Source organism: Otolemur garnettii, unplaced genomic scaffold (genome assembly GCF_000181295.1).
Source record: "Otolemur garnettii isolate 467f Iridium unplaced genomic scaffold, OtoGar3 scaffold00001, whole genome shotgun sequence".
In the NCBI taxonomy this organism is placed as follows: domain Eukaryota; kingdom Metazoa; phylum Chordata; class Mammalia; order Primates; family Galagidae; genus Otolemur; species Otolemur garnettii.
The window spans coordinates 72102072-72115913 of NW_003852396.1; the positions used below are offsets into that span (position 1 = coordinate 72102072).

General features: G+C 47.6%; 1 protein-coding gene across 1 annotated transcript in view; it reads right to left on the minus strand.

Annotated features, from left to right (window-relative positions):
- The window catches only part of LRP4 (LDL receptor related protein 4), a 55537-nt gene extending 45494 nt beyond the window's left edge, over positions 1-10043 (minus strand). The window contains exon 1 of the mRNA XM_023510091.1: positions 9992-10043. Within this exon, the coding sequence (XP_023365859.1) occupies positions 9992-10043 (52 nt within the window). The remainder of the gene's footprint in view (positions 1-9991) is intronic.
- Positions 10044-13842: the final 3799 nt, after the last annotated feature.

A 13842-nucleotide genomic window follows, 5' to 3' on the forward strand; every position in this document is an offset into this window, starting at 1 on the left:
GGCGTCCACCACAATGCCTAAGTATTTTTAGAGATGAGGGTCTCACCCTGGCTCAGGCTGGTCTCAAACTCATGAGCTCAGGCAATCCACCTGCCTGGGCCCCCCAAAGGTAAAGAATTATAGTAAGGCAGGGAAAGTCTGAAGTCTCCCCATTTTTGAACCAGTGCCTCAGTATTATGTTGGTCCAGGAAGGAACAGGGCTTCTGATAACACATAGTTATATTTGCAGGGTTGTTTTAGTTTGCAAAGAGCTACTTTTGCATAAGCACTTGCATTCTCATTTAATCATTACAATAACCCCCAGCAGTTAATGTAGCCCCTTTAACAGGTAAAGTCACCTGCTCTGGCCAAAGTCATAAATAGCAGGTAAATAGCAGAGCCAGAACGACAGCCCCATTCTGACTTTTAGACTAGTATTCTTCTCTTAGTGTGATCTCAGAATCTGTACTTTATTTATTTATTTATTTATTTATTTATTGAGACAGAGCTTCATGCTGTCCACCTGGGTAGAGGGCTGTGGCATCACAGCTCACAGCAACCTCCAACTCCTGGGCTCAAGCGAGTCTCCTGCCTCAGCCTCCCAAGTAGCTGGGACCCCAGGCGCTCACCACAATACCCAGCTATTTTTTGGTTGCAGCTGTCATTGTTGTTTGGCGGGCCTGGGCTGGATTCGAACCCTCCACCTTAGGTATATGTGGCTGGCGCCTTAGCCACTTGAGCCACAGGTGCCGAGCCAGAACCTGCACTTTAAATAAGCTTTCCAAGTGACCCTGATGCACACTCAAATTTCTAGAGCAGTGATTTTTGACCAGTGTGCTGCAGGAGGATCTTAGGTGTGCCATTGAAAACTTTTAAAGACCATTAATTAGGCTCAGCACCTATAGCTCAGCAGCTAGGGCTCCAGCCACATATACCAGGGCTGGCAGGTTTAAACCCAGCCTGGGCCTGCCAAACAACAATGGCAACTACAACAAAAAAAATAGCTGGGTGTTGTGGCAGGCACCTGTAGTGCCAACTACTTGGGAGGCTGAGGTAAGAGAATCACTTAAGCCCAAGAGTTGAAGGTTACTGTGAGTTGTGATGCTATAGTACTCTAACAAGGGTGACATAGTGAGACTCTGTCTCAAAAAAAAAAAAAAAAAAAAAAAATAGAAAAGAAAGATCATTAATTAAATTATTTTTTATAGAAGTTCAAAACACAGTAATAGCCAGGCATTGTGGCAGGCGCCTGTAGTCCCAGCTGTTTGGGAGGCTAAAGCAAGAGAATTAATTGCTTAAGCCCAAGTGTTTGAGGTTGCTGAGAGCTGTGACGCCAACGCACTCTACCAAGGGTGACATGTGAGACTCTGTCTCAAAAAAAAAAAAAAAAAAACCCACAGTATATATATTCTTTTCTTTTCTTTACTCTTTCTCTGATCAACATAAGTTTAACCACAGGTTCATGTATTTGCCATGAGATACAAATGGTTGAAAAAACACTGGTCTAGAGACACTGCTTTCCACCATTCCACTGAATGCTCAGCTGAAGGTGGACCACACCTGTCACGTGGAGACACTTGGGTGGACAGGGACTACACACAGCTACAGAGCAGCTTTTTCAAGTTGAACCAGAGATGAAAAGGTTTAAGGAGTGCCTGTGAGTATTCTGGAGCATGGCAGCTATCCCAGTGTGGAAGGGATCAGGATTACAATCATATAAGTGAAGGACGTTTTTCTTATAATGTGCTATAGTCCTCCTCTCTCCTCCTGTCCACTGGGCAATAATGTGAAGATATAAACTTATTTAATGAGGACAAGTTATTTGAGATGACTCTAAACTATATCCAGGCTAATCAAGGGACAAATCAATCCACTGATTTCAGCTCCTTGGGCAGCCTACTCAGTAAGCGTCTCTCACTGAAGGGGATACCCACATGGTAAGACAAAATGACAAAACTGAAAGGAGTGACAGCAAGGAGCCACCTGGGAATGGACCTAATCTCATCCAAGAGATACCAGAGTCTGGAGAGATCTATAATTAGCTCTTGTTGGAGAAGCCAGAGCCTGCCTAGGAAATAATACCAGTACAAGAAAAGCACTAAGTAGCTGGCAGCAGTAGGCAGCTGGAAAGTAAACCTTCTCCCTGCCCTGCCCTACCTGGAACCACTCAGCCCAGGCTGAGTTATAAGCCCCTGCTCTATGCCCAAGAAGCCCTTTGTATTGTTCACTTATTACACTAGACTCTTCTTGGCAATTGGAATTGTGTGATACACAGTTTTGTATTTGTATTCACAATGTATAGTTTAATGTAGTAGACAATCGATACAAGTTTGCTAAATGAATGAATCAATGATACATTCCTCTAGAGCATTCCTAACTGTCTGACCCTAGGCAGATATTTTCATCTCTTTATACCTTAGCTTTGCATCAGGAAACTGGGGTAAGAGCCCCTACCTCATATGGGTGTTGTGAGCATTAAATTAGTTAATTCACAAAACATGCTTAGCATATTACCTGGCACATACTAAGTGCCCGATAAACAATAGCTCTTGCTATTACTACTATAGATTTGACTCACTCCAGAACTTTTTTATCCAGCTACCCCATGATTCAGACATATTTCAGGACTTGAGATGTCTAAAAACCCTACTGTGTACCAAGCAGCTGTGCCATCCCCATGGCTTAAGATGGTGTTGTGAATAACCACAGAAGAGGTGAAGGAGTGAAGGAGTCCTGTTTTATTGCCTTTCTTTAGAGGAGCTTGGGGTACACGGTATCCTTTATCTTAGCCTAACTTATCATTAACTAATTCTTAGGAGGCAGGTATAGAAGAGAGAACTCAGAACTTACATTACAGAGCAATTCAGAAACGGATTAGTTTTCTCTTTTGTAAAATGGGAGTAATAACAGTTCCTGTTTCATAGGCTTACTAGGAGGTCCAAATGAGATCATACACATGAGGTTCATCGTAAGCAGCTGCTGTTATTGTTATTGTTGTTATTACTAACCCAGTTATCTTCATCTGGAAGTGTCCTCTCTTTCAACCCAGTAATGTAGCTGATACTAACTAGGGTGTCTCTATATAGATCTTCAAATTTCTAGGTGCCCAACCAGGAAGCTGTCAACAGATTTTACAAATCTAACAGGGCTTGTACATGGCTGTGCTCTCAAAATACTGTGCTGCTCAAAATATTGCTTTCCTCTTCACTTACATTTCTTTTTTTTTTTTTTTTTGAGACAGAGCCTCAAGCTGTCCCCCTGGGTAGAGTGCCGTGGCATTACAGCTCACAGCAACCTCCAACTCCTGGGCTCAAGCGAGTCTCCTGCCTCCACCTCCCAAGTAGCTGGGACCACAGGCGCCCGCCACAACGCCCGGCTATTTTTTGGTTGCAGCCATCATTGTTGTTTGGCAGGTCCGGGCTGGGGATTCGAACCCGCCACCTTAGGTGTACGTGGCTGGCGCCTTAGCCGGTTGAGCTATAGGCGCCGAGCCTTCACTTACATTTCAAAACACATGGTCCACGCAACATGTGGCTTCATAGAGCAACAAACCACAGTTTCTGGGAGCCTTTTAAAGTCTCTCTCCACCAAAAAACACCTGAAAACTAATTCTGTATGCATTGGGATACCCTGAGAAGATGTTTGAAAACAAGGAGAAGTCAATCCAACCTCTCCCCAACCTAGATCTTCTGGGATAGACTAGATGTAAAACATCCTGTTCCAAGAGGTTGTCTATAGGTTGGGGATTAACAGCTTAGACTCTAGGTTCAAATCCAGCCTCAGTTACTCACTAGCTGTGTGACAGCAAACTGTCCCGAACCTCTGTTTTTTTTGTTGTTGTTGTTGGTGGTAGTGGTGGTGTTGTCTTTTGAGACAAAGTCTTAGTTTGATGTCCTCAGTAGAGTGCCATGGTATCACAGCTCATAGCAACCTCCAACTCTTGGGCTCAAACCATCCTCTTGCCTCAGCCTCCTAAGTAGGTAGGACTATGTGTGCCTGCCACAACATCCAGCTAGTTTTTTAGAAGTGAGGGGTCTCACTCTTGCTCAGGCTGATCTTGAACTCGTGAGATCAAGCAATCCACCCACCTCGGCCTCCCACAGTGCTAGGATTATAGGCATGAACCACCGCCCCTGGCCCTAGTTTCCCATCTGTAAGACAGAAATCTAATAGTACCTACTTCATACGGGTGTTATGAGGAGTAGATATGATAATACACACTAAATGCTAATCATAGAGTCTGGGATACAGCCAAGCTCTAAAAATGTTAACTGTTTCAGAGGTATATTTGTATTTTCAAGACCGTATGTCCCAGTCTGTGGTACTAAAATGGTCACCAGAGAAGAACGTTCCCAGGATAGCAGGAACTCCCATTTGGAGGAGACCCACTGCAGAGCCATTCTCCCTTATTCCCTCTCTGAGCCTACAGTCGAAACTTATTTAAACTGTCTTTAATAAGGGGAAAGATGGAATCTCCTCTTGTTACCATTTGGTTTCTAGAAGGCTGCTCTAGAGAAGCTGTCTCTTGTCTTCACTCATGCTCACAAGGTGGTGGCAGTTGAGCCCCCAAGGCTGGGACCACGGGAAGGAAACACTTGGAGCATGCCCCCCCCCCCACGCCTGACAGGAAACAGAGCTGCTGAGCTTGGAGAGATCACTAGAGGCACTTACAATCTTGCAGCTTCTTTATTTCATGTTCTAATCAGGTGTCTCTCTCATTACCCTGCTCTACACCTGCCTGGCCCTATACTCAAGACAGGGGGAAGTCCCCTCTCCCCCAAAAAGGCACTGCCTGGAGCCAGGAGCATCGCAGCTCCAGAAAATCTCCGATGATAAATTATCTAGCAGTACCTTTGTGTTGCTGCCTCTCAGCCAGATGGGAGGTTTGCTCCCAGTCTTTTGTTTCTGGTTCTACACAGAGGTGAGGGGGTGCTCCCATAGGCCAAGTCAGGGCTTGTAGCAAGTCCCAGCCAGGCTTTCCCCAGCTGGGTCTCAGGCAGCGCCCCACCCCTCCTCACTCTAACCTGAATGATAGGGGAGTCCCATCATGCATGGTGGAGCTCAGGGAGAGCTTACAGTCAATCCACTCAGCTGTGAGCGAGAATGAGAATGCCTACAAGCAGTCAAAGAATGAAGTCTGCTCAGATGGGCGTGAGAGGTGCCCAAGGGCACCTAGGATGTTTGCTTCTTGCTAAATCAAAAATGCAGAACAGAAAATGGAGTCAAACGACCGCCAGGAAGCTGGAGATTCAGCTTTTTTTAACTGCTGCTATTGGTTACGGTCAACTTTCTGCAGCTCCCAAAAACATCACATCACTGGCACTAATTTAAAAGGAAGAAACAAAGAGACAACAGGAGTCAATCTTTGGGGTGGAGGAGCTGAGGGCTGGGGGTGAGTCAGGGGCTAGAGACCCACATCAATTATCCCTGCACACTGACAGGATTCCTGATTGAAGACAGTAGTCAGTAGTCACGAAGGAAGGCAAGGCAGTTCTGTAACAGCCCAACCCCCAAATTGGGGCAATTACTACCTTATGAGCTCTGGAGCCTGATTCCCTTCTCAGGCCAGTGGGAGGGTTAGCTTGGAATTGTAAACTGTTCCAGCTACAAGAGACTCCAGGGAGCACCTCTCAGCCCAGGTCTCAGTAATCTTAAGAGTGAGAGATTCCCGGGCTGCATCATCAACCACCTAACAGGAATGCTCTCAGAGGAAAGCTCCATCTCCCTGGTCTCTCAGAACTAAAGCAAAGTGGGCTCCTCTGGACTGATGTTATAGCTTAACAGATTGCTTTTCTAAAGTGTGGACAGGAGGGCACGAAGCTTAGGTTCGTCAACCCAAATAAATGACCAAGGCAAAAATCTCAATCAGTGGCAGTTTATTAAGCCAAGATTTTGGGGACACACTGAGGAAAAACATCAACTGCAGGGCAACAGGTTTTATTTGGTTTTCGAAGGGAAGAAGATGGGGCGAGATCCTTACAAGATAAAAGCAAAAAATCAGCTGAAACGAATGAAGGACCAAGCCTCCATTTTAGCACAACACTGTAGTCTAGTTATTTTCTTGGCTTCCACATTCCAAAGGCAAGAACAATCTCTGATCCACTTATACAACCTCACTAACGGCAGCTAACAGTTATCAATCCCTATAGTAACACAGAGTTGTCAAGCTCTGTGCTGAGCAGTTTGAACATACTACTATCTCATTCAATTTTAACACTATTCTAATGTGAAATTCATTACTACCCTACCTACCACCCCACTCCTATTTGCAGATAAGAACTTTTAAATTTAAGGAGATTAAGTGTTTTGCACAGGGTCACCCAGAAGTGCCAAAGCCCAGATTCAAACCCAAGTCTGCCATTGCTTCGTAATTACCGAGTTAGTTGTGCAGTGATTACATTAGTGCTTGACAAATGTGTGTCTGCTGAATAAATGAATGGGTGCAGAGCCCAGTTTCGGGAATGCTTCTGAGTGTACTAAGGAGAAAGAACCTGACCCTGCCAGCTCTAAGCTGCAGGGAGAGCAACAAGCACAGGCCGTCATCAGAGCTATTTATAAGGCCTAACTTGCCCTCTGCCAGCCAACCAGTCAGCACTGAGTCTTCCCTGGGTTACTGAATCCTACCAGATGGAGGAGGGGAGAAGAGCTTCCGCTGCAGAAGATGAGATGGCAATCCAGACACAGTCTGGGGCCCAGATACCCCATGCCCATGCAACTGTGACAAAATTCTTGGCTAAGCTATGTCAAGGAATGTAGAGAGATCATGGCTGGAACAAGCTAACAGACCTAGCAACCAGGGGCCTGGAACTGTCTCATAATTATAAGATGTCATAAAGAAGACAAGACTACATCTTAAAATTATCCCTGAAATTCTGTTTCTATTCAGGAACACCCCCTATCTGCCCCCATGTGGATTTTCTCTTTAAAGAAGCAGCAACATTAACAATCACTCCCATTTTCCGTCTTCTAAGGGGTCAAGACTAAGAGATAATCAGTAGAAAAATGAGCAAACCAGCCTGGGTAACATAGGGAGACCTTTTCTCTACATAAAACTTAAAAAATAGCCAGGAGAGTTGGCATACCCCTGTAGGCCTAGCTACATAGAAAGCTGAGCCAGGAGGACTGCTTCGGCCTATGAGTTCTGGTCTGGATGACAAAGCAAGACCCTGACTCACCAAAAAAAAAAAAAAAAAGGAATGAAGAAAGAGCTATAAAACACCCTGTCCTCTGTCACCTCCTGTGTCCTTTGCTGGCCCAGAAGGACATGCTCAACAAACATGCCCTGTATCAGACATGGCCAGACTTAGTTCCCTTGCACCTGTCATCCTTAATACCATGTGCCAATCCCAAAGATGTTATCTGATATTCAACAGAGGTCAGAAGAGGAAATCCAAAATCAGTGACAGGCCAAGCATCTTTCACAAATCCAAAAGATCAGGGACAAGGTCACTCAAGCCCCATTACAACTATGGTCATGACAACCATAACAGCCAGATGGAAAGGAGATACCTCTCAACTCACCTCTTTTGTACTTATTCTCAGATACAACCTTCTTTTCTACCTATGCACTCCTGGGCAGAATTTTCACTTACCTAGAAGAGATCTCCAGAACAAACTTGGTTTCTACTCTTGAAATGGTCATAGGTGTCCATTGCCTTACCTCAAACTTCAAGATAAAAATACCTATGGCTATTACCAGCAACCAAGCTACCTTCCGTCTTTAAGGTTGGTGTATTATGTAGGCTGAAGCCAAACCTACAGGCTCTAGGAAAAGCCCAAATGCCTAGAAACATCCATATAAGCACCTTAAATTTGAGTGTCTTGAATTCACTATAGCTGAGGTTAATTCTGCCTAACTGGCGTACTACTAAACATACAACAACTGTTGTCTCCCTAAGCCCCTAGAATTTAATGTCAGGGATTGTCATAGTAGTATTTTTGATTGTGCTGGTTCCAGGCTCTGAACTGCTCAGTCTGGCTGGCAAACCGTGACTCTGTCCCCTCCAGGCCCTCAAGGATGGCACAGTATCAGGCCAGGTGAAGTGTAAATCTTCATGCTACTGACTACCCTTACACATGTCCACAGAAAGCCTCCCATTCTTTGAAGTTTCTAGTAAACTGTTTCCCTTAAGAGAAAGTCTCAGGAGTTACCAAGAACCCTCCCGTCATTTTCTGTGAAGCATTAAATACACACAATTCTCTACCCCCATCCTATTTGTGGATGTAAGATATACAGTTTTGACAGCTCTGGAGCAGTCAAATCCTCTTGGCCAGTCTCAGCCCAGAACCTTCCAGCTCCCCCTTCCCTAGGGCAGAAGGCGACAATCTCCTCTCTGGCTTTGTTGGTATCCGTTTTAGACCTATTTTTTTTTTTCCCAGAGCCTTGCCATTTCCCTTGATCTTTTTCAAAACTTCCTCCAGGGGGCCGAGAGGAAAGTTCCATCTCCTTCCCTTGCAACCCGAAGGGGGAAACCCCCCAAAAAGCATAGCTGTCCCTTTAAGGGGCCCATGTGGTGGGAAGAACAGCTACATTCCTACCCCAGTAGGGCCGCTGTCCCGACACGCCAAAGAGGCTACAAATAACCTTCTAGGAGAAAGCCGGGGAGGGGGAGAGCACAGTAGGAAGAAGAACGTGGGTCGGCCAGGCTACTACTCCTCCGGGAGAAAGAGCTCAGTCGGCGCTAGAGAAGACATGGAAAAAAGCCATTTAAAGCCCACGGGTAGTTTAAATAACAGAGACAAGAACTCTGTTTTGGATCTGGGAGGTAAACCAATCTTTAAAACAAGTGCCTAGACATCTCCACGCCCTGCCAGGCAGGTTCCGAAATCTGCACTATTTCCACAAGAGTTCTCCGTTAAAGAAAAGACCAGTGCAAGGCTAGGGTCTACAGCCCGCCCCCCATTCTGAACCCCACCTCCTCATCTTGGCTTCGAAAAAGAGAAGATTCGGATTCCCCCCCCTTCCCCACGTCGGATAGCAGTGGGTGAATAGGGTTGGGGATCAAAGATCAAAGTTCTTTGATCTTTGGGCACAAACTAGAGGCAGCTGCTAAATCACGGGGTGCACCCACGGTCGTTAAGAGTCTGCAGAGAAACAGATTCCACTGGAGCCCTAATCACACACAACAGTTGCGTACGGGCACCAAGCAAGTTATTAATAAGGAGCAGATGAACCAGCAGTCCTGCCGCCATCCGTTCAGCTCCCCTGAGGGCCAAGGCCCCAGACCGCCGGCCAGGAGGCTGCTTTCTTAAGTTCGGAGATACCTGCTCCTTGCCCCTACCCCGGACAAGGCAGATGGACAGGAGCCTTCCAGCAGTTTCTTCCCAGCGTTCTTCTTCAGTCCCTTTTCCAACACCCTCCCCCGAAAGGGGGTGGGGGTGGGGGGGGGTTCCAGAGCAGGAAGCTGATTGGCCGCAGCCAGAAGAGGGAACGCAAAACACCACTAAGGGGAGATGCTGCGACCAAATAGTGCCCAGAGACCCTCGGTGGGAGCAAGGTCTGGGGTACGAGAAGTTATTCTCCGAGTACAGGAATCCTCAGAGCTCAAGTACTCAGCCTCCACTGGGGTCCCTCTCCGCAACCGCCTGAGACCTCCCCGCCCCTGGAAGGGCTATTCACAATTTATGGATTTAGCCACCAGCCTCCCTTTCTGCGCACACACTCACTGGCACCAAGGACACAGAGACTATATCTTAACCTGAAAAAGCAGCAGCTCTTCAAGAGCAACGAGGGAAAGCGAGCGAACGCCTCAGACCTTACCCCCTCCCCGGCCCAGACCCCAGCCCGGCAACCCCTCCGCCACTGCCCTTTCTAGGACTTGAGGAGCTGGGGGGAGCTCCCAGTCTCCCTCGTCCAGCACGCAATCTCAGGCTACTGCTTGGAGTGAGGGCGAGGGGTCTCAGGCCCCAGCCTGTGCTGTCCTGCTCCCGGGAGGTGAGTCCTGCAGCAGCCGGACCCAGGGACAAACTTTCCCTATGTGCCGGTCGGCGCGGGCGCGGCGGCGCCGCTTACCGTCTGCGCAGAGCAAGGCGCCAAGCAGCAGCGCGCCCCACGGCCGCCTCATGGTGCCGCGGCCGCCACCGGCGCTCCCTGCCGGCCCGGGATCCCGCCGACTGCCGCGGGACGGCGCGGCGGAGAAAGTCAGCGGAGGGTCCCCAGGGGCGAAGCGTCCCGGGTCCACGGCAGCTGGTGCCCCCCGCAAGTCACTCTCCGGCCGCTGCTACCTCCAGTGCTACCAAAGCCGAAGCTTCCCCGCCAGGGGACCGGGAGTGGGTGTCCCGGGCCCCGCTGCCCCGCCCCCCGCGCCGCAGCCCCCGCCACCGCCACCGCGCCTGGTCCCGCCCCCAGCGCCGGCCCGGCCCCTTCCCGCCCTGCGCCCGGGCTCCCAAGTCCCCAGACCCCCCTGCCCCGCCGGCGCCTCCTGCTGGGGCCCCGCTCCTCCTCTAGCTGCCCCCACATTCCTGGCCCTTGAGAGAGCCCACTCCTCCCCGTCCCCATTACTACTGTTCGAATGTCCCTAACTTAAATTTTTTTTCCCAGCTGCAACTCTCAGACCCTGCTCACTCTAGCACCCTGGATAACCCAAGTCGCCTGGACGTGACCTGGACCCCCTACTGGCCCCAAGTCCAGACTTAATAGAGGTCTGAAAATTCGCAAGGCTTGCTAAAGCCCAATCCTCCTGGTCTTTATTGACATCAAACACAGGACATGGGGGGGGGGGGCTGCTGTAGCTTAACTAGCGTTGTCACTGTCAAAATTACTTTTTGAGATTTTCTTCTTGCACCTTCTTCCCCTCTCCAGGTCTAGGCAGCGATGTTGTAGGACTAAATAATTCCACGACCTCCCCTTTTCATTTACTCATTTCCTGAGGTGGTTGTCTGGGTCTTGTCGCCCCAGCTCAGACGTCCAGATTTGGCTCAGACAGACTTAGTTCCTCCTCGCTGTCTTTGTAAATCAGCGTTGTTAGCCTCTTCACCTTCTTTGACTTTCTGATCCTGACAAGGAAGGGAGCGGGTAAGAACATAAGTCCTTACTGGCAGTCGCACTGCTCCAAAGACCTCAGCCTCTTTCCAGCTTTGGTCTGTAGAGCCTCCCAGCAGTATTTAACTTCTGGATTACCACGTGAAATTATAAACTCTTATCTAGTCATAGCTTTGTGGCCTATCCCTCTCATAATAATATGGGTTCATTTTGCCGCCTTCCATTTTTCTGGGTTTCTTGTTTTGTTTTTGCCCACGTCCTCAACGTCCTTATGGAGCTATGTATCATTTTTTTCCCCTCCAAGCTTATATGCCAACATTTCCTGGCTGCAGATCATCTGTAGAGTTCACTAAATCACTTTCCTTTCACCAGTAAATAGAGTCAGGAAGACTCAAATGCCCCATGTCAACTGAGGGAAAAGTAATTTGGCATAGGGCAAAGTAGATATTAGGAGATTTCTCCAAATAAATAGGTTGACCTATCATCCTTGGCTGTTTTCGATTTTTCAAGGCTTTCACTTCAAATGACCCTCTTTGACCAAAGCTAACATTAAACTACACTTTGCAGCAGCAACAACAAGAAGAACACAGTGAAGTGTTAACTCCTTTTTAGTATTTCTCCATTACCATTTTACCTGAAATTTTTACCCAGATGCAAAGTGGTGGGACTAGCATCACCATGGTACCTAATACTGAGGTATTTTTGTGGGCATGTAGTTCTCTTTGTTGACTGAAGGCGGCAGTAGAGTCAGGTAAGGTTTACAAGATCTCCGAGCGAGGAAAGACAGTCGACCTCTCGGGCCTTCATTAGTGACCATAGCCTAAAATCCAAGGACAAAAAAGTGACAAGTGGAGGCTCATTCCTCAGACCCTGCCCCCACCTCCCATTTCTAAAGAAATCTTGGTTGGTCTCAGGTTTCAATTTAGGTTGCTTACGAAGATTTCTTTTTAAACCTGTTGAGAAAGAGCTTGTGATTCTGGAGACCATATTTTTTTCCAAATAAAAACTAGGGACATGTGGTATAATGAACACATTTGTCCCCCCCCCCCCCAAAAATCCAGGACAGCCGGTCCCCATACTTTCAATGTCAGGGGATTAAGAATTTATAAACAGTTTCCATTCTGTATGCACAGGACAGGTTCCTTTCCAGAGGCATGATTTGTGTTGTTTTTCTGCAATTGGAGAGGAAGAGGGAGGCTGGCTGTCCCTGTCTGGCTCAGGTTTGCAAGACTCTGTTTTCTATGTGCATCTCCAGTCGTCCTTCTCCGTGGTTCAGCACAGTCTGGTGCACAGAGCCATCCCTGGCTGCTGTGAGTCACTGGGAATATCAATGGGTAGAAAGGAACTTCATGCATAGTCCCTGCCTGGGTCACCCCCTAGGGTGAGTTAAGTCTTGGCTGTCAGAAACTACTCTTGTGCCAGGAGTACTAAGCCATATTTATTTTTACCAGGCCTCTCAGACTTTCTTGTTTGGAGTGAGAGATCCTGAAAAGCATGCCAGAATGGGCTGTTTGTCTCCCTTTTATTGTCCTCTGGGACATGCCCCTAGAAAAGATGTAGGGGACTGCCAATTCCAGAGGGGTCTCAGAGATGCTGGTTTCCTCAGAAACACTACCCCTTTCCTTCATCTTTCTATGACGATCCAGGGGGCTGAATTTCTAAGATCAGAATATTGCCTTGAATTAGACCATTACTAATGGCCTTTTCAAAGGAAATACAGGGAGTATTACAGAAACAAGATAGGAATGGGCATTATTTTGATCCAAGTGGGTTGGAAGAATTATAATCCAGGCATCATTCAACAACCTGAATTTATAAATGTAATCCTTCTAAAAGAGAATAAGGCCTGAAGTTTTACACTTTAAAAGAGTGATTCTCTACTATGAGTGATTTTTGCAATAAGGCAATACCTGGAGACCTCTTTTTTTGAAATGGGTTCTCACCATGTTGCCCAGGCTGGAGTGCAGTAGCTAATCACAAGAGAGATAATAGTGTATTACAGCCTGGAACTCCTAAGCTCCTACAATCCTCCTGCTTCAGCCTCCTGAGTAGCTAGGACTACCAGAACATCCCACCAAGCCCACCAGTTTTGGAAGTGGGTGCCATTGGCATCTAATGAGTAGAAGCCAAGGATACTGCTTAACATCCCATAGTGAGCAGGACATCCTCCCCACCAACACAGAATTACCTAGGCCAAAATGTTAATAGTATCAAAGTTGAGAAACTCTGCTTTTAAAGATTAAAAACATGGGCAGAGCCGGTAGCTCAGTGGGTAGGGCGCTGGCCACATATACCCAGGCTGGTGGGTTCTAACCCAGCTGAGGCCAGCTAAACAACAACAAAAAAATAGCCGGACATTGTGGCGGGAGCCTTTAGTCCCAGCTACTTGGGAGGCTGAGGCAAGAGAATCACTTAAACCCAAGAATTTGAGGTTGCTGTGAGCTGGGATGTCACAGCACTCTACTGAGGGCAACATAGTGAGACTCTGTCTCAAAAAAAAAAAAAAAAAAGAGAGAGGCTTTGAAGGAAAAGTATAGAGTCCTGTGAAAAGAGAGACTTGATTTTGGGCAGTGGTTCTCAACCTTCCGAATGCCGTGGCCCTTTAATACAGTTCCTGTGGGTCACAACCCACAGGTTGAGAACCGCTGATTTAGGGGTTAAGGAAGGCTTGTCAGAAGCACTGACACTTACTCTGAGTAAGAGTCATCAGGCTGGCTCGGCGCCTATAGCTCAACCGGCTAAGGTGCCAGCCACGTACACCTAAGGTGGCGGGTTCGAATCCCCAGCCCGGACCCGCCAAAGAACAATGACGGCTGCAACCAAAAAATAGCCGGGCGTTGTGGCGGGCGCCTGTGGTCCCAGCTACTTGGGAGGCGGAGGCA